Source organism: Cyrtonyx montezumae, unplaced genomic scaffold, assembly GCF_038088225.1.
Source record: "Cyrtonyx montezumae isolate F1298 unplaced genomic scaffold, pur_monq_1.0 scaffold_5, whole genome shotgun sequence".
NCBI lineage: Eukaryota > Metazoa > Chordata > Aves > Galliformes > Odontophoridae > Cyrtonyx > Cyrtonyx montezumae.
The window spans coordinates 21,556,271-21,576,379 of record NW_027072056.1 but is presented as its reverse complement, the minus strand read 5'-3'; the positions used below and the strand labels follow the sequence as shown (position 1 = coordinate 21,576,379).

Here is a 20,109-nt window from a genome sequence, read left to right as displayed (position 1 = left end):
CATACTGTGAACTGGGATAGAATTCCCAGATTCATCGTGATGCGAAAATAAAGGAGAGTGAGAGGAATGCTGAAATGACTGGAACTTTTAAATACTTCAGGCTGTTGTTGATCAGCATTCGTGTGTTCCTGAATTGTGCTGTGTCCCTCGTGCTCTGTCCCTGTGCTGTTATTCTCAGATTTCTGATCCTTTGAAATGAAAAATGATGTGAAGGTGGCACGTTATTTTTCATGTCTGTAGCAGTTTTCAGTTATTCTGTGGCAGTACTCAGATGGCACTATCACCCACCCCTTAACCAGAGGAACGTGGGAGAAATGGTTCAGCAGACAGCACTTAACTGGGTGATGGCTGCACCATTTCTTGTGTCCCAGAAAGCTGAAATCCCCGTGTCCAGGAGATGGTTTCCTGCCCCAGCTGAGCTGAGCTCTGTTATGTTTTCTGCCCTGATGAGTGCGGGCAGCAGGATCCTCAAATCCAACACTTGGTTTCCCTAGGTGGTATTTGTTGTTGTTTGGTGAAGGATCTGGTGTTCGTGAGGAAAGCAAACAGGACTGGAAATGTCTTCGCAGTACAGCTGTTGTGTGCTGTCTTACTTAGAACTGTAGTGTAAATGCTATAAACTGAAAGCTGTCAGCATAGCCTTCCTGAAACACTGTGATAAAGAGTTCAGTACTCGTACAGCTTATTTCCTTTTTAGTTGTGAGTTTCACCTTCGTGTCGATTCCTCAGGTTAACTTCATTAACATGCAAAAATTAAAAGAGAAAGCCAGCTGAGGGGAGGTTGCCTCTGACACTGCTGGAATTTGCCAGCGCTGAACAACGGGAAGCATTAGCACGCTGTGATGAAGCAGAGATGTAGAGGTGCTGCTGGTGCGCACGTCCCGGGCTGCGCTGCTCGGGGGGGAATGTGTTCAGGGCTGAGGAAACGAACCTGCGTGTAAAAGTAGCGCGGGAAGAGGCAGCCGTGCCCGGTAGTTCGTTATGCACAGCAGCATCACAATGCCGTGCAACGAGCTGCTGTACGCAGCGACACCTGAAACTTCAGTTCTTTAATAAAGAGCTTTAATCGAGAGCTGTTTGTTGTATGTATTTATTGTTAATGTTACGATGCCCCCTCAGTCCATGGGCTCCGCCTCCCCCCGCCCCGCGCGGTGCCGCCGGCCCGGGCCTACTTCCGCTCTGAGCCCACTTCCGGCCCGACCCCGCATGCGCGGTGACCCCGGAAGCGGCGTCCCGCGCTTTAGGGGCGGCGGTGCGGCCATGCTGCGGGCGGTGCGCGCTGCGCGGGGCCGCGGGCGGCGGCAGGTAGCGGGCGGAACCGGGCGCGGTGGGGAGGGGCGCGGGGAGGGGCACGGAGGGCCGGCAGGATGGAGCCCGCCCGCGGGGGCGGCCTGAGGGCTCGCTGAGGTGTGCGGCCTGAGGGCATTCCCGGGCTGAAGGGGAAGGCCGGGCGCGGGTAGGGCGGGCTGAGGGGCGCCGCAGCGAACCGGCTTTCCTCGCTCAGTTCCTCCTCAATGTCTGCCGCCGCTGCTCCTCGGCCGTCCTTCCCAACGAGCGGATCCGCAACATCGGCATCTCGGCCCACATCGACTCGGGGAAGACCACGCTGACGGAGCGCGTCCTCTTCTACACAGGCAGGATCGCGCAGATGCACGAGGTGGGCGAGGGTCGCTGCGACCCCTGGGCCGTGTTCTGTGTGAGGAGGAGCTCAGTAGGGGTTGGGCTGAGGATGCCCGAAGGTCCCTTCCCACCCCTCGGTTCTGTGGTTGTGTCTCTGGTAAATACAGGGTGGGAGATGTGTGCTTCTGATTCAGCCAAAAGTGGCTGTGAAAAAAGAGAATCCAGAGGTGTGTTTCTGTGTCCATGTATGTTAGCTTACGAAGTCAGCAGTGCAACATAATTGACTGTCAGGTATTGATGGTCTCATTGGGGACTGATCCTCAGGGGAGCAAAGGATGTTAAACTATAGAATCAGAATCCCATTCAGGATAGGATTCAGGATAGGAAAGCCCCCACGGCTGTCTAATTCCACCACCAGAGTAGATGATGCTACAAAAGCATGCGGGTTGTTTGCATTTCAAGAGCTGTAAGTAATTCTCTGTGTCTCCTTTTCATCGCTTTCTGAAAAGTGATACTCACCAGGGAAGCATCACTTAAAGCGAATTCTCAGTACCACCTCTGGGGCTTAAGTTCTTTTTTCTTTCCTTTGCTAAGGTGAAAGGTAAGGATGGAGTGGGAGCTGTCATGGATTCCATGGAGCTGGAACGGCAGCGTGGAATCACCATTCAGTCTGCAGCCACGTACACCATGTGGAAGGACACCAACATCAACATCATAGACACGCCAGGTAGCGGCCGCTCTGTGCTCTGGGGCTGCTGCTCCTTTGTGTGGATGGAGATCATGGTGCTCCCGCTGTGCTCGTTAGGGGCTGACATTGATCTGCTGTGCTGTGTTCTGTGTGGCTGGAAACTGATTGCATTAGTTTTCTGCAGCCACGAGGAAGTAATTACTCATTATTTTTTATCATCTGTGAGTAATTTTTTTTTGTTTGCTTGTTTCCTTACTTAGGGCATGTGGACTTCACCATTGAAGTGGAAAGGTCTCTGAGGGTTCTCGATGGGGCGATTCTGGTTCTCTGTGCTGTTGGAGGAGTTCAGTGCCAGACCATCACTGTGAACAGGCAGATGAAACGTTACAATGTGCCATTTCTGACATTCATCAATAAGCTGGACAGAATGGGCTCCAGTCCATCTAGAGCAGTGCAGCAACTGAGGTATTTCTCACTTCAGCTTGCTAACTTTACCTGACAGATAATTCTGAACAGTTCATGTAGTGGATTAATGCTGATAATATTGAAAACGGTTCTCTTTTGGAGTTTGTAGTTGTATTTTGGGAGGTAATGCATTATGACTTCAGGTTAAATCTTACTCTGGCCTATTACGACTGTCCCTTTTGTCAAGGAAAAGGGAGCAAAGCAATAGTTAGCATCAGCCCAGACTTAGCGTGTCCGAGAGCTGGTTTTTTGATGCTTATTTTGATGCTGGAGCCATTTCAAAACCAGCCTTTTGATTATTCCTGGCTGCAGGTGCACTGTAGCTCATGGCAGGGCCACCACTGGTGGTTGGGCAGTTTCTGGAGTCCCACCTGCCCTTCGTGTGCCATCTTCCTGTGCTAACTTCGTCTGTGAGGTACGTATGATGATAGGCAGGAAGGGAGAAGGAGCTCCCCTCGAGTAATTGATCTGAAGGTAGGTTGCAGTGCCTTTTATTTCCCCTGGGAGTTGTTTGCTGTCTGCGAGGACATAGAGGTCTGGCAGTCACTGTGGTAAAATGCAGACAGGCATTTTTCATCATAACAAAGCACGATGCTGTAGTGTAGGAGAACATTCAAGAAACATCTGGAGCATGTGTATGGAAATGACTTTTTTTTTCTTCTTAATCTGTTTGCTCTCTTTTTCAGGTCCAAGTTAAAACACAATGCAGCTTTTGTCCAGATTCCAATAGGACTGGAAGGAAACTTCAAAGGAGTTATAGATCTCATAGAAGAAAGAGCTATATATTTTGATGGTGCGCTTGGGTAAGGTTCAAAACTTGTGTTTTTCTCCCACTGAGGGAAGCTATGGCTTCCCTGAGATTCAGAGATGAAGCAGCCTGCTGCTGGGAGGGTTGGGGATGCAGCTCCTGGCAGGGCTGAGGCGTGGCCCCTCAGCTCTCTGGCACAGTGACTGCAGCCAGGTTTAGTGAGTGGTGGCAGCACTCAGCTCCGTGGAGCTGGGAGACGTTCACAGTGGGACCCAATAGCATTTGGCACGAGCTTCCTGGGATGATGATACGGTGTGGGTGCTGTTGAACAGGTCACCCCGCATCCTCACAAACTCCAGCTGTGAGTGGGAGGAACTCTTGCCTGCTGAAGCACCAGAAACAGCAGCTTGGTGTTCTGTGTACCTGTATTTTGATGTCTTTATCCACGGCGATCTTTTCCTGGTCAGGCTGGCTGTCACGATGAATAGTGATGGGAAGGCTGATAGTTGGGACGTGGCGTTAGAGCCGTGGTGTTGTTTGTGTCCAGCCAGGCGGTGCGGTACGATGAAATCCCAGCTGAGCTCAGAGCTGAGGCTGCAGAGCGGCGCTCGGAGCTGATTGAGTGTGTTGCTGATTCAGATGATCGCCTCGGGGAGCTGTTTCTGGAAGAGAAGGTTCCTACGGTTGCTGATATCAAGGTAACTTGATGTGTGTCTCCTTAATATAGGACCGTTCTTTCACTTCTGGAGACGTTTTTTGGAGTTCTTTCTGCTTAGTTCTGTGGAACGCGTTGCCTCCTGCAGGAGGGTTCCCACTGAGTGCTCACTTCAGCTGATGATTGGGAAATGAAGTCAGTGGGTGGGATTGCAGTCCCTCCTCCACGCTGGATGACTGTGCTGATAGCTGCAGTTTTAATGTCTCTTCCAACCTATGCTGTTCTGATTCTATACAGATTCTCTGTGCTTGGTGCATTTCTGAGATGTGGTTTGCTATTTGCCAGCACCTCTTGCTACTGTTGGAAGTTAACTTGAACAATAGTCTTCTAATGTCTGCTATTAGTAGCAATGAATCCATCAAAGTCTGCATCTGCCACAGGGGACCAATTGCTTATTGTGATAAATCAAAAACTGGGGGGGAAAAAGAAGAATCTGTTCTGGTAGGAGAGGTGTTGTGGGCAGACTGCATTTTCTAGGAGGTGCTGTTGAAGTTTGAGCTGGTTTCTGTGAGCAGTAGTGTTGGGGGAGTTGGTGCTGGGGATGAAATCTGCCTGGCACAGCATGTGCTGCCTCCTTTTGCTTCTCTTTGCTGGCAGCTGAGCCCTTCAGTTGGGAGCTGAAGCCAAACTGAGGCCTAAGATGCAGCAGGAGCTATTTCTGTGTGTGCAGCCAGCTGGGCTCAGGTCAGACGGGATCAGTCAGCTCATGCTCTGAGCAGAACTTTGGCATTGGAGTCCTCTTAGGAGTGTTTGGCTCCTTAGCAATGCCTGGCTGCCTTTGTGCAGCACTCACTTTTCCTGGTAAGGTCTGCACTGCTGGCTTTCCTGGAAGCTGCACACTCTATCTGTTGGGATATAGAGCACTGGCAGGAGCTCAGAGCTGGTGGGCATTGCGAGTCCCCCCGAGCTTTGCTTCTTTGAATCTTCACAACCCCAAAACTTTGATCACTTTTAAGTTTGTTACAGACCTTGAGTGTGGATTTTGTTTTTTTTTCCTTTGTTTGCAAGTCCATGTGTTTCACTTGAGACATGGAAGCATAAAACTTTTTGGTGTTGTTTCAGGAATGCACAAAAAAGTTGTAGCTCTTAGTGATATAACTGAGCATTTAGCTATTCTAGTGGTTAAATAGTGTTTTATGAGGTTCAAAGCAGCCCTTCTCTCTTAGTTCAAGGCAATTTTAGAGCCCTATAGGGATTTCTCTCCCTCTAGAGATGGGATAGCACAGATGTGAATGCTGAGTACTGGGAGAGGGGAGACACTTCTGGAAGCAAGCTACTTCTGATAGCTCCCACTGAGAGGAGAACCTGTTGCAGAAATGAATGTGTCTGTTCAGTGTGCCTCTCCCACTTCAGAAAGCAAATTAATTACTGATGGTAGCATTGGGTTAATTTTTACTATTACATCCCTGAAGATGGATTCTCTTTCAGTGGTGAGCAGCCAGGTCTCCAGCAAAAGTGTCTTTTCACAGAAGCAGTGCTGAGTGCTGCTCGTGTCACAGCCCCAGCATATGAAGCTTTGCTGGAGATGATCTGCCTGAACACAACCCGGTGCTGCCATCCATAATGCTACACTCAAGGATCAGATTTACTGATGTAGCACTTTTTTCCTTGTACTGTTTTTATGAGTCCATTAAACCAACAAGCTTGAGGACAACACCTCCTTCTCCAACTGAGAAAGAATATTCCTCCCCTATAATGATTTGCTCTGCCAAAGAGCTCATTTGATGTATGTATTTATTTATTTTGGCTCTGATAATCCAGGTTGCTCTTTCTGTTAATTGTAGAGGTAGTTCAGTCTTCTCTCTTCAGGTGCTCAGGTGATGTGGCTGAGGAGGATACATTGCTTTTTGCTTATCCCAGAAGGTGACTGGAGCTGCCTTCAGTTGGAGAGAGAGCCCCTGCAGCCACGGGGAGATGGCATCCTCTAGTGGTAGGGAGAGGTGAGGCCAAGGTAGCAATGTTGGCTTTAATCACTGATCTGGGAGGAGAGGGGCAGAGTTTCTGAAGGATTCCCAGGGCAGTCAGGACCTCAGCAGCTCTGCAGGCCAATGTGTAGGTTCCTCTCTGGTGATGTTAAAGTGCTCTTCATCAGAACACAATGCAGCTGTTGCAGGACAGTAATGCTCTGATATTTTTCCAGCTTGCAATCAGAAGAGCAACACTGAAGAAGTCCTTTACCCCTGTGCTTGTGGGGAGTGCTTTAAAGAACAAAGGAGTGCAGCCGTTGCTGGATGCTGTCCTGGAATACCTCCCAAACCCTTCAGAGGTGGAGAACTATGCTATTCTCAACCAGGAGTAAGTGAATGCACTGTGAGGTCTTGGAATTGGGTACTACGCAGTGGGAAACTTCAGTTACAAAATATGTGGCGATTTGCCATTTGCGTAATGCAGTTATAATTGTGTACCTCATTCCAGTGCTAACAAAGCTTGCTTCTCGTTTGAGGCTGGCTGTTCCTGCTCCTAATACACATTTGTTAAGCACTGGTGGCACATGTCATAGTTGAGGCCTTTTTGGGATCTGCTGCAGTTTTCCTGAGGTCCTTTTCTAAGCACATGAGAGCTGCATGTGTGAGCTCTTCTAAGTCTCTATAAACCTGTGACACTGAGGGCCATTGGCATTTCCCAAGGCAACTCATGGTTAGAGGAGGCTGATATGTTTTCTTTGTAACTTAGTTCACTTTCCATCCATGTTTGGTTTCTCTTAAAGGGATTCTGAGGACAAAGCTAAGTTCCTGTTGAACTCTGCTCGAGACAACTCTCAGCCTTTTGTAGGCCTCGCTTTTAAGCTGGAGGTAAGCAGGTCAATGTTTAGTACAGCAGAAGCAGTGGAGAAGCAGAGTGTTTCCTCTGAGAATTGTTGTGGTAGTTCTGATATACATCTGGGAGGTTGCTGGGCAAATTGGAGCTGTTATACGCCTCTGTCACGAAGGCTTAGGACTAGTAAAACTGGTGAAGTAAGGCAAATTGCCAGTATGTGTCAAGTGTGTTTCCAGAGCCAGGTGAAAGCTGAGACCATGGTAAACAAAAGCTTCACACACATGTTTGGTGTATACATTCAACAGCAATCATTTGCTCAGTTCAGATCATAGCTCAAACAGGATCTGGCTTGACTCCAAGGAGGATTTTATCTGATCTTTAATGACTTTTGATTTCAGGCTGGCCGTTTTGGGCAGTTGACTTACATTCGAGTTTATCAGGGGATGCTGAAGAAGTCTGATTACATTTATAACACGAGGACTGGGAAGAGAGTGCGCGTGCAAAGACTCGTCCGCATGCACTCAGACAACATGGAGGTGAGGGGGAGGGGCACACAGATTGCATCCTGGTCACCCTTATTAACTGGCTTCTCTCTTTTCAGCCAAGGTGTAATGTGTCACATTTCTGCTGTTGTTGTTAAGAACTCTACAAGAAACAAAAATGATCTTCAGTGTGTCATTTCCACTGAAGTGGAAGAGTCTTTGCCCAAGAAGCATTATAAAGAGGCCTTGGGATGATGGCTGAAGCAAGCTGGCTGCTTATGGCTGTGCTCTGTACTCGTGGGAGGGGGGAAACAGGGTTGGTAAAACATGCAGTGCTGTTTCCTTTCATGTGATTCCTATCATGTGATATGATGTGATTTCCTTTGATATTAAGCTGAAAATTGATTCTCAATCTGCTGCAGATGCTTCCTGTTCCTGTTGAAAATTCCTTGACCCTATAGCTGGGTCAGGACTGCCTGTAAAATATCATGCTGATTGCTTTCTTAGAGCTGAGGTATCTTTCTTGTCCATTTGCCTTAAAGAAAAAGGAATGTTAGGCTTTTAAACACAGTATTTATATCTCTGCTTAAAACCAAATGTCATTTGTGATATATGGTCACCTCTTTCACTGTTCTCTAAATAGTCCACTTTTCTTTCTCCAGGATGTAAATGAAGTTTATGCAGGAGACATATGTGCATTGTTTGGAATTGACTGTGCCAGTGGGGATACATTCACAGACAAAACCAACACTGACATTTCCATGGTAAGTGTTCCTCCTGGTCTGCCTCACTGTGTGCTGGAGTTCACCACGATTTTAAGAGTTTGTTCAGTTTAAGTATTTTTTGTGATGTGTACACAGCTGCAGATGATGGTTGTGATGCACCTCAGGAAACCTGAATGTGTGTGCAAGAGAGACACATCTGTCTGCTTCACTTGACACCAAATACACATTTGGTGTTAGCAAACTGCTGGAAGCATTTCTGCATCGTCTGCTGACCGTGGGCTGCTGAATGCTGAGGTTGTTACCCCAGAACTGCTCAGCTGTGCATCTGTGGACATGTTTGCAGAGACCACTTTTATTTGTGTATACATTTGCAGGATCCAGTGGGAAGCAGATTTTCCTAAGCAGTGTGAAAAGACAGATTGATTTGCATCTGTGTTGGCACTGGGGATGTTACGGTCACCAGTATGGCATAGGTTAATTAGCAGCCCTCTCATGATCCCAGGGAGGACTGCACAGTTCTGGTGCAGTATTGCACTGTATTGGATACAGGAGTGATAAGAGCAGCAGCCATCTGTTTGTGACAGGTGGTTTTTGGAGAAGTTGCATTTCCAGGTACAGTGAAGTGTGACTCTATGGTGTCTTCCTTTATGATCTGCAGGAATCCATACACGTCCCTGATCCTGTCATTTCTGTAGCTATGAAGCCTTCCAACAAGGTATGAGCCCGTGGACTGGTCTTTTTCTGACTGAATTACCTTTCCCTGCTGCCTCTATTACTTCGTGCTGGTTAGGAGGGAAATGCAGCATGTGCAGACTAGATGGGCACTGTTTCAAATTGTTCTGTTGAAAGTACCTAAGAATATACTACGTGTTGTCTGAACGACGTGTTAGGTGGTGCTAGGTCACTATAAAGATGTGTGCCTTTGGTCCGGGCTTATCGTGGCCTTGACATAACTGGAGAAATAAGAACAGCTGTTTCAGAAAATAACCTCGTGAGAGTAGAAGTGACAGCTGACAGGAGGACGTGAGGCTTGGGTGTCTTCTGGGTGCTGAATTAATGTTTTCTTTGTGTACCTGATCTGTAGAATGACTTCGATAAATTTTCCAAAGGCTTGAGCCGCTTTACCAGGGAGGATCCCACTTTCAGAGTCCACTTTGATGACGAGAGCAAAGAGACCATCGTTTCTGGGATGGGAGAGCTGCACTTGGAAATCTATTCCCAGGTAACTGGGGAAGCAGAATCTGCAGACTCTGCTTGGACTATTTTGCCAGCCAACAGTTCTCCTTCCTTTCTGGCTGAAATGTTGCACTGCTGTACCAAAGTCGGTCTGCAGAGGGCTCGTTGGTGCCAGGGCTTAGGGCTGCTTTTGTAACCGGGTGCCTCAGGTGTCATCGACTTTACAATCCTTTGGAGGTGCACAGCTGAATTTTTTATTTTAGTCTAATGAAGTAGATACGTTTGAAATGTTGAAAGAATGAAGAAAAGATGGCTTTTGTTTGGAGAAACTTAAACTTTAATAAAATAATTGGATGGTTTCCTTTTCCTGTATCTAAAGCTACAGCCCCTGTACAAGAATGGCTGCGGAATGACAGCACACTGTTTTTAACGTTATTCTCTTGAAGGAGAGAAAACAGAAACACCAGAAAAACCCAATCCAGTCCAACCTCTACCCCCAGAAAATGGTTAACCTTAAATTTCTCATTCCAAAAAGATCTGTAGGAAAGTTATCACTAAAGTGTAGCAACAGCTCCTTATTTCATTCCCCTTTCTTTTCTACAGCGAATGGAAAGAGAATATAGTTGCCCTTGCACCATGGGAAAGCCAAAAGTTGCCTTCAGAGAGAACATCTCCGCACCTGTGCAGTAAGTATTCTTCCTAGCAGGAGTTTTCTCTAATCTGAATTGATGCAGAACTTGGTTGTGTGGCTGAGAGAGTCCCTTCTTGATGGTAGATCAGAGTGCAGCATACAGGAAACAAAGTTCCTTTGAGTAAGGACTCTTCTTACATTGTTGGTGTTCACCCAGTCCACTTATGTGCCCCTCCTGAAATGCTTATGGTAGCCCCTGTGCTTGTTGCTTTGTGATACTGGATGCTCCATTAGTCCAGTGCATGTTTTGGCAGGCGGCCGTTCTGTGTTACTGCAACGCCATGCTGAGGATGCCAGAGAACTGTCATTTGCCAGGGAATAATCTCCTGTGGGTAGAAAGTAAAAATGTAGGAAGTGAGAAGGTATTTTCTTTGAGCAGTACTGAGCTGCAGCTCCTTCCCTTTCTGCCTGAGCAGTTTGGTGATGCTGTCTCCCAAGGGGAGAGAGCTGTAAATGAGGCCAGTATGCTGAAGCTCTGCCATTAACAAGAAGTGCCTGGAAATTAGCTGAAAATTATTTCCTGATAGAAACTAGAGAGCTGTCCTCTCCTGCTTGCACGGGGACAGATGCCAGATAGTGCTGAGCTGATCTCTGCCTTCACCTCATTCATTTCAGTTGCTGACCTCCAGGCACCAGATCTGTGAGCACCCCCCCTGTTTCATGTCCAAGTTGAAAGTTACACAGCCAGCAGCATAACAATAAGAAAACCTTAGGGAGAGGGTTTTTTACCTGGGACACGTTTTCGTGAAGCAGAATCACATAGTCGAATTGCAGGTATTCATCAGTTCTTTTCTGGAAAGATAAGATGAAAAGGGCTGAACCTGGGACTCCCCCCATCTTAAAAGTAGCAGATCAGTTCACTTTGGGCTCTGAAAGTCCCTTCTGAAAACTTCTGATGTTTTGGGTTTTCTAAATAGGAAGCTTTATTTTTATGTTCTAACTTAACACACTCAATTTTCTTGAGTTTCAAGTGTCCTTTGCTTTAGGAGTTACTCTTAATTTGCAGGTTTTTTTTCCAAATAGAGCAGGGAAGAGCTGAAAGAATCCACAGAATTATATTACATTAAAAACAAACATTTTTTTTCCCTGATGGTCATTTATTTGTGTCCTTGGCTGCTCAGGCTAAACACAGTGCTTGTAATCACTAAAAAAATTAGTGGAAATAGGAAATACTTTATCCTGAAGTATCCCGTTCCCCTGCACTCCAGTCATATGCTTTCCTGAGCTCAATTTCCTTACCATAAACTCATGAAGCTGATATCAGTGTAGATGCATTGCTCAAATCTACCAAATGCTTAATGTCAGGAAGGAAGCTAATCCTGAAGTGTTGTAGAAATGGATAAATGAGCCATTAAAAAAAACTAGAGAGCAATTCTGTGATCCAGGTGTTTCAACTAAAAATTAATGTTAAAATATTTCCTTCTCCCATCCTAAAAAGCAGCATTACTGAGAGTAAGTTTGGGAAGAACAAAGTGAAAGAAGTCAATATTGAGGTTGGAATTAAATCGGTGTTTTCTTTCTTGATGAACATTTTGAGGTGAACTGCCAAACGGATGGAAGCTGGAGTACTGCAGATGGAGAGCAGTGCAGATTGTATTTTACTGAGGTTGAGGTGGCAGCCATTGCTATTTGTCTAGACTTGAGCACCTCAGAGATGTCAAGCAGTGTTACGGTGACCGATTGCTAGATCGTGATGTAAATCAGGGGATGGAGGAGAATAGTCCAATACGTGCTGTGCAGGTGCAAAGAATGCTGTCAGCTCAGCCTATGTTATAAATGAAAGGCAGGAAAGCAATATAAAACTGTAACCAAAGGGATGACCCCCATGTGGAAAAGTCTATTTTTCTAACTGAGCGTAGGGTACTGCTCTTGCAAAGAGATGCTTTCTATCAGGAAAATTTATGAGACAAGGGAATGATGTAAATGAACACTCAAACCATCAGTGAAAGCGTTCATGACTTGCTAGAGGAAAGGGGTGGGTGGAGCAAAAAGCTCAAGCACTGGCTTTAAAATGAACAGGCTATGAAGTTCAGACACAGTTGAGATTTGTCGCTTGAGAGCTTTGCCTCAGCTGTAGGTTGGTACGTGCCACAATTGCTTAGCTCCTGAGTGTTCTCTTTCTTGCGGTGTGTTGATGATGGTAACTCACCACTTGCTTCACACGTTTAATCTGGGCAAGCTGGTACTTGGTGTTCTCAGCTGAGTTCTGCCATATCACATATCCGGAGGCAGCCCAGGCGAGCGCTCTGATGGGCTGCATTTCTGGAGACACATTGCCATAGCTGTCTGAGAAATAAAACAAAGGCACATTACACGAGGCTCACCAAAATCACAGGCATTAATGGGGTCGTTGGGTAATAGTGGGTTGGGTGCTAAAACTTGGGGGATATGGCTGATGTTCCTCACTGTGTCACAAACCTTTTATCATCTGGGAGTAGCTGCTATATCACTACTCTCTGTTTCCCCTCCCACTTCTTCCCTTTAGCACGTGTTCTGTACAGTCTTCATTGGGGTGTGTAACGTACAGCATGAGGAGCAGTCACGGGCAGCACAGCAATGATAGAGTTAAAGGAGTGACAGAGGGCAAATTATGCATCAGCTCTGGATTTCATAAGAGCTGATGAGTGATTCTGGCAGAGTTGTGACTGACATCCCACTCAGCGTAGGAGAAAATGAAGAGGTGTATATTCAGAGCAGGGCCAGCAGCCTGATCTCCCTCTGCCCTGCCTCGTGTACTGTGGGCTCCCGTGGGATCATGGACCTCCACCAGTTCAGTTTGGTTTTCTGGCTGCGGAACGCATCCTCTCACTTCTTTCTTGCCCAGGTCCCTTCTTTGTACCTGGTATGTTCTCTGCCTCGAGCTCTTTTTTCAGGCTCTTGATTTGATTGTAGAATATGTTATCTTCTTCGTCTGTGTTCTTAAGTTCTCCTTCAATTGTAAATTGCACATCTGGAGCACTGTTTTTGTTGCCCAGATGATAAAGAACCTCAGCAGTGCAGTTAACAGTACTGTCCTGTTACAGAGTTAATTAGATGTATTAATATTTGGTTATATACATATATAATATAAATAATTTAAAACCTCCACAATGTTAGTTTTTCCCCTTGGTTTGGCCCGTACAGATTTGTGATTATTTAAAGCAAGGCTACATTCACAGCACCTCTGAATATACTTTAAAGTTTTCCTTGGAGATCTAAAACGCAGTGTTTGGGGCTCAGAGTGTTACTTCAATCTGAAATTGAATGATGTTGAAATCTCCTTATCACGTTACACATCAGTAGTGTCAACTTCTGCCCATAGAATGCATTAATGAAATAAATCCAAACTCACTTTCTCAAAGATGTCTTCTAACACGAATTCCAGGTGGTATTTGTGCCCGATACCATCAATGTCCTAAACAGGGAGAACCATAAGAGCATTTGTTTTGTAAAAATGCTGCATTACAGCGTCACTCTGTGTCACACACAGAGCTCAGCTTCAATTTGATTTCTTCCTGCTGAAAGATTGCTCATTTGCTGCACGCGTGGGGGAACGCCCGCTTAGTGCCTCCTTGGCACTCTGGTCTGGCTTAGTACTGAACTGCCACGCATGGGCTCCCAGGAGCACTGAATCCTTGGGGTTGGAGGGGGCTCTGAAGGCCACCCAGTCCAATCCCTGCAGTGCTGGCTCAGGTTGCCCTGGGCCTGCTCCCTGCTCCTGCCTCACCCTGAGGGCCGTGGTGCTCCTCAGCGGCCTCTCCCCCTTACCTCCCTGCGGGCATGGCACACGTCCCGCAGCACCAAGCCGTGCCCAGGGCTGCCGTGGCGGTGGCTGATGTAGGCTGCAGCCAGTGCTGCTGCCCGGCTGGCAGAGCTGTGGGGTGGGGGCAGTTCTGCCATGGCACAGGGCAAGGCTGCGGCCCAGGAGGGCGGTGGGGCCGAGCTGGTAGCAGGAAGCAGTGCTGGCAGCTCCCGCCCACTGAGGTTGGGCTGGGGAGGAGCAGAGTCTGGGCTCTCCTCTTCCTCCTCCTCCTGCTCCTCCTCCTCGGAGCACAGCCCCCTGCCAGCCAGCTGGTGTGCAGGGTGAGATAGTTAAAGGAACCTAACATCTGTCAAGTGTTATTAATAATAGTTGTTTGTTTTGTTGGTTTTTTTCCTGTAATCGTCCTCGTCCTGTGTGTGTGTGTGTCAGAGCCCTCTGTGGGAGGGAAGCGTTGGTGTGTGTGGAAATAGTGTCAGGTCTTGCACAAGTGAGCGAGCCTGAAGGCAGTGAGGATGTAAGGGTTGCACTGATGGGGCTGTGGCTGTCGCTGTGCGTTGTGGGGAGTGCGACTGATGGCTGTGGAGGGTCCCTCCCAGCTCCAGCCATTCTGTGATTGCTCTGTTACTTACCATACGCAGGAGGGATTATGTCCTGGGAGACCAAATCATCGCTGTCTGTAGGCTCCAGCACGCCATGTGGACAGCTGTGTTGTTCCTCCCCTGAGCATCTCAATGCTCTCAGCTGTCTTTGCAGTCATTCATGTGATACTAAGCCAAGTAAAATAAAATGCAGAATGGGAGCTTCTCCTCTTAAAGCTGTGGTTGAAGCATAGTTGGTGTAGTGAATAACCTGTGGGGCTTTGTCTGTTCTCAGGTTTGAATACACACACAAGAAGCAGACTGGTGGAGCAGGGCAGTATGGCAAAGTCATAGGAGTCCTCGAGCCGCTGGATCCCGAGGACTACACAAAAATAGAATTTGAAGACAGAACCATTGGCACAAATATTCCAAAGCAATTTGTGCCCGCTGTTGAAAAGGTACGAAGCAATTTGTATGTGAAACAAGAAATACTGATTTATGTGGGGTTTTTTTCTTGCTGTTCTGTTAACGTTTCCTTCTGTCTTGCCCTGAGCAAGGAGACTTTTCCCATTCCTTCAGAGGACACTGACTCAAATTTCTGTGTTTTTGCTTAATATCTGACATTCCTTGCTTTACTACTTAATTTAGGAGCTGCTGCTTGTTTGCCTTGGTAGCGTGTGCTTGCCCTGTTCCCATAGCAGTGCCTCAGTAAGAAGGGCAGGCTTTCCTTTTGGGAGTGCAGCAAACCTCCTGAGCCTGCTTTTTCATTTCCATTTCTGCTTTTAATTCTAGCGATGTAATTCTCATCACTGGTTGTGAATTACGTGTTGGGTTTTTTTTTGTGATTTCTCTGAGACAAATACATAGGAGACTGCAGTTTAATTTGATGCATGAGTTACCATGTTTTACCACCTAGGTGTGCTTCCTCTGTGTTTTTCTGTGTAACTGTGATTTATCACTTAGGGCTCTGAAGTCATGTGTTTGTATCCATCTTAGTATGATCTTTGCATTCCTTAAGCCAATCAAGGGAATTCCTTCATCACTCTGTGATTGACAGATTTTTGCTGAGTCTTGGAAACAACACACAGTGAGAACACCTCTGAGAGGAGATGTTCTGAGAAGTATCTCACTGTTCAGTCATAGTTAAAGCATTCGTTCAGCTTTTTGTTCTACAGTCCCTTAAAGAAAACCCTGAGTGCTTCCCCTGTTCCTTCTGGTTTGTGCTGTGATTTCTTTTTTAAGGTGGCACTAAATTAAGGTACCAAAGAATGACAGTAAAAAGTTTTCCCCACTCCTTTAATGTTTTTCCGCCTTCTTAACGAGCTGGGAGGCACGTTGGCTTCTTATGGGCTATGCTGCTGGGAATTGTGAAGGGGTTTTTTGGTAGCTCTGAGTGGATTTTGGTGGTATGTTTGTTTTTAAGCTTACTTTCAATCTGCAAAGTGGTAATTTTGAGATGTTGTTGGGCAGGGATTCCGAGACGCGTGTGAAAAAGGTCCTGTGTCCGGGCACAGGATATCTGGAGTCCGATTTGTCCTGGAGGATGGTGCACATCACATGGTGGACTCTAATGAATTCGCTTTCATGAGAGCAGGAGAAGGAGCCCTAAAGCAAGGTACAAAGCTGAGTGGTCTGAATGTGCAGATGGAGTAACACTGAGTGCCCTCATTTCCTTAGGTTACCTGGTGTATCAGGGCATACATTTGAAGTTTGGCTGGTTCTTTAGAAGAGTGTGTGCTAGAACTTAGAGAAATTCATAGGAAGGCAGGCTAACCTTAGAGCTGTCAGAAGGAAATCCTTTTTTGATCAGAGTAAAGAGGCACCAACAGCTTCATCTGTTTACATAGGTACAACAAAACAGAACAACCATTTTACCAAACTGTGTGCCTGCCAGCATTGCCATCTCAGGAATAAAAGGCAGTGGGGCTGGAATTCCAAATAGTCAGTAGTGTTTTCCCCACTTGTTGAACATCAGCTGTAACTGTGAAAACAGTTCTTTGCTACACAGAGGGGTATCTTGAGTGAGACCAGTGGTTTCTCTAGCTGCACGTGCATTTAGCTGGAGGTTAATTTCTGCAGTCATGCAAAACACAGCTTCGTGTTTCTGCTCACTGTTGTTGTCATGAGAAGCACGCTGTGTAAGTTGGCACTGCTGGCCATATCATTGAGGTGGCTTTGGGAGACTTCTTGCAAGGCAAAGTTCAAAATCCTGCAATGTCCATGGCTTAGGCATACTTATGTGAGAGTATATGTAATTAATGTCTTTCCTCCAGCTATGGAAAATGCTGCTGTGCGTCTGCTTGAACCCGTTATGGCTGTGGAGGTGCTGGCACCCACTGAGTTCCAAGGAGCAGTGATAGCTGGAATTAATCGCCGTCACGGGGTGATCACGGGGCAGGATGGCACAGAAGGTTACTTTACTCTCTATGCAGAGGTGTGTGCTGTTCCCTGCTACCTCTCTCTTCTTTTGTGCTGCTTTCTGACTCCGTTGTGGTTTGTCTGGTTGGCTGCAGTTTTAAATGTGAGACGAGTTATTCAGTGGACAGGCATGAATTTTCCATTTGTGGAAGCGCGTTGTGCAACGTTAGTAAACCTGCTATAAATCTGTTCTGCTTCAGAGAAGCCAGCTTATTAACCCAGGACCATATGGTGGCAGAGGGAAGAAAATGGTTTTGTTGAGACTGTGCTGCCTTGAAATCTGTGCAGCAGTGGTGATGCACTGAGTGAGGAGGACCTCCATCAGCTGTCTCCCTTCAGTGCAGTTAACTGCAGTAACTGGAATAAATTGCAGATAAATGCAAAGGATTTTTCTTCAAGCCTTTCCCAAATAAAATGCATTTGCTCTCATGTTAGATCACGTGAAGGTTACTTGTAACGGTGGCTGGAGGGTAAATCCTCTCAGCAAAGCCTGAAGTAGCAGCAAACCATATGGTGCATCACTGCTGCTCTGTAAACTGTATTTAGATCTGTGCTCTCAGATACTGCACATGTCATAGGCTGCTGACACAGATTACTGAGCTTGGGTTATGCATTGTGAGTCTAAATGAGGTGAAAGAAAAGGTATTTAACAAAATAAATAGTAGAAGAGCACTGGATTTTACCGACTGACTCTATCATAATTGAGATTAATTGAGTGATAACCAAAAGCAGATGGAAAAATGTGAGAATGATATGCTTTGGTTTTAGGTGCCACTGAATGCCATGTTTGGATATGCCACCGAGCTGCGGTCTTGCACAGAGGTAACTGTCTTTTTGCTAGAGATCCTTCTGCAGATCAAATATGCCAACCTGTGTCATCATTGGCGTAGTGTATGCAGCACTAAAAGTGATAAAAATCACAAAAAAATCACAGTCTTAATGAGAATAGGAAAATAACCTTAATTATTGTTACTCTAACTGATTCTTAATTAATGTAGTTATCGCTAGCCTCGTGCTGGGCAAAAAATTCTTGGTACTTTGGAGAGGGAAGAGATTCAAAGTTGTGAATAATATGAAGTGATAGAGAATCAGTAGAGGTATTGCATTCAGAGTCTGGAGAGGTGTAGACGTGTTCCTTGAGTCTCTGATTCCTGCAGGTAGGTGGGACTTTTTTAGCAGCATATACCTTGGGTTAGCTGTTCACTGAACGCATCTGAACCAGTTGAGGTTGTTTTCTTTGTGCGATGTGCAAATAGCTGTATTCTCTGAGCGTTCAGGGTTTGTGTGCTTCACTGTAGGGTATTGCTGCTCGTTAGGTCACAGATCTGGGGTATGGCCTGCAGTTCCTGATTCAGCACCCTAACTCTGTTTTTTTTCCAACTCGTCAGGGAAAGGGTGAATACACTATGGAGTACTGTAAGTATCATCCATGTCTGCCCAGTACTCAGGAAGAAATAATTAACAAATACCTCGAAGCAACGGGACGGCTTCCTGCGAAGAAGGGCAAAGCAAAAAGCTGACTCTTTTCCTCCTGAGTACATGGAACGGTTTTCACAGTCTTCTGGAGCTGCTTCATTGCTCGCATCATACAGACAGTGGAGCCTGGCTGGAAGGCGTGGGCTGCAGTGGGACTCAGAGCTACAGTTTCACCCTAATGTGTCCTTCCTTCGTGGTATTCCCAGTCGTTACTGGGAGATGACAGTGGAATTGTTCAGATGTAAATGCTGCTCAATGATGAAATACAGAAATGTTACAACGTTAATATGAATTCGTCTTGAAATTTGTTTAAATCCAGTTGTATTAAATAATTTTATTTTTTTTAACTTGATAAATAATTATTCTGTAAGCAGACTGGTTCCTATTTCTCAAATTGGAATTTATTTTAGTTAGACTTCAATTTAGGAGTCTAAGCTAGGGTAGTCATGGATGAATGATCATGCAGTGCTGAGTATTTTTCGTGCAGGCTCTCCAAGCACAGATCCTTTTGTTCACTGACAGCATGCACTGGCACATGACAGCATTAATGTTTCCTCCTCGTTCTTCAAAAACAGTGGTAAGAGTCTCCAGAGCCATAATGAGCCAGACAGGATATCTGTCCGTGCTGTTATCTGATCTGCTTAGCACTCGTAGTTCAAGGCATTTGGGAAGAGGTAACAGGAAAGTCCATGGAAGTTACCTCTCTTAAAAATTGGGAGCAATAGGATTTTATTGTACGTTGTTACTTTCTTGGCACTTACTCAGAAAATGAACCAAGGGATTCCTTTATTTTTTAGAGCCCTGGAGTCAAGAGAGCATGCTGCTGCTGCTTAGCTTGGGAATCAGCTGGATAGATCTTTCTCAGTGGTACAGGAGAGTTAACGAGGATGAGACAGTTAGGTGAGAAAGAGAAGATATAATCATCAATTTTCATGTGATTGTTACCAGGTCCACTCTGCATTTTGGGTGCACACTCTCTTTTCCTGACCTACTCAGTGTAGCTGCATTTTTTGCAGATTTCCAGTAAACAGAGGAGAAAGTTCCAGTTCAGAACCAACTACGTTCCTGGCGCAGGGTTGTGGTTGATGTTTACCAGATGCAGATTTTACTGCAGTGGCTGTGCTTTTCTTAAGCATTCAAAGAAATGCAGTGGAAATTATTTATTTCAAACTTGGGATGAGTACAGCGTCAGAGCTTTGTCAGGGGCACGTAAATGGTAGCAATGTGCAGGTGTGATGTATGGAAGTGTGTTGTTGCTTTGGGCCACGTCTTGCATGATTCCCTCACATCCATAGCTTTTGTTCTGGTGGAAACGTTCAGCTGGAGCTCATTTCAAGAAAAAGCCCTGTGACAATTTGGAGAGTTTGAAAAATAAGCAAATATTCGTCGAGACTCAGCCATGCACGTGGTGGTGTGACTGCGATGTAGAGAGGTGGGGTAGTTGTCATTCCTGGTTCTGTTTGTGTCATGGTTTTACATTGTGCTGATGGGAGGCCACTCACAGTGTGAATTCCTGGCTGATAGGTTCTGCCAGATGTGTGCTGGTTCTCTGTGACCTGGCACAGATGATCAGACCACGAGCGGCACGCTGCTGGGACCACTGAGGCGCAATGGGCTCTGCTGGACTTAAATGCAAGGGAGAAAAGTCCACAGGTTGGGAAATAGTGGGTGGTTGGGGACAGTGGGTGCAAGGAAGGAAAGGAGTATGCTTTTGATGAAGAGAAATGTTTTGCCAGCACCAAAGAAAACACAAAATGTGTGTAAAATACTGCTTCACTGAATGTACTGTGGTGTCTGTTAGGTGCTGATAGAAAAGCCTTCAGTGGGT

At 46.2% G+C, this 20,109-nt stretch overlaps 2 protein-coding genes across 3 annotated transcripts; one reads left to right on the top strand and one right to left on the bottom strand.

Moving 5' to 3' along the window:
- The first annotated feature begins 1,255 nt into the window (after positions 1-1,255).
- GFM1 (G elongation factor mitochondrial 1) lies at positions 1,256-18,391 on the top strand. Of its 2 annotated transcripts, XM_065747860.1 has the most exons (18): positions 1,256-1,305; positions 1,505-1,657; positions 2,215-2,347; positions 2,569-2,773; positions 3,460-3,576; positions 4,069-4,219; positions 6,377-6,531; positions 6,944-7,028; positions 7,392-7,529; positions 8,138-8,239; positions 8,859-8,915; positions 9,285-9,422; positions 9,980-10,062; positions 14,683-14,845; positions 15,858-16,002; positions 16,661-16,821; positions 17,574-17,627; positions 18,194-18,391. In XM_065747860.1, exons 1-18 carry the CDS (start codon positions 1,261-1,263, stop codon positions 18,323-18,325), a joined length of 2,217 nt encoding a protein of 738 aa, XP_065603932.1. In that variant the 5' UTR covers positions 1,256-1,260; the 3' UTR covers positions 18,326-18,391. The 2 variants fall into 2 exon arrangements, with proteins under 2 accessions (XP_065603932.1, XP_065603934.1); XM_065747862.1 differs by lacking the exon at positions 16,661-16,821 and having other exon boundaries at positions 18,194-18,286.
- On the bottom strand, positions 10,050-13,960 carry LXN (latexin). Its single transcript, XM_065747880.1, has 6 exons — positions 13,815-13,960; positions 13,399-13,461; positions 12,907-13,081; positions 12,217-12,353; positions 10,797-10,859; positions 10,050-10,393 (listed from the first exon to the last, which is right to left on the bottom strand). The coding sequence occupies exons 1-6, from the start codon at positions 13,944-13,946 to the stop codon at positions 10,298-10,300; spliced, it is 666 nt and encodes a 221-aa protein (XP_065603952.1). The 5' UTR covers positions 13,947-13,960; the 3' UTR covers positions 10,050-10,297.
- Positions 18,392-20,109: the final 1,718 nt, after the last annotated feature.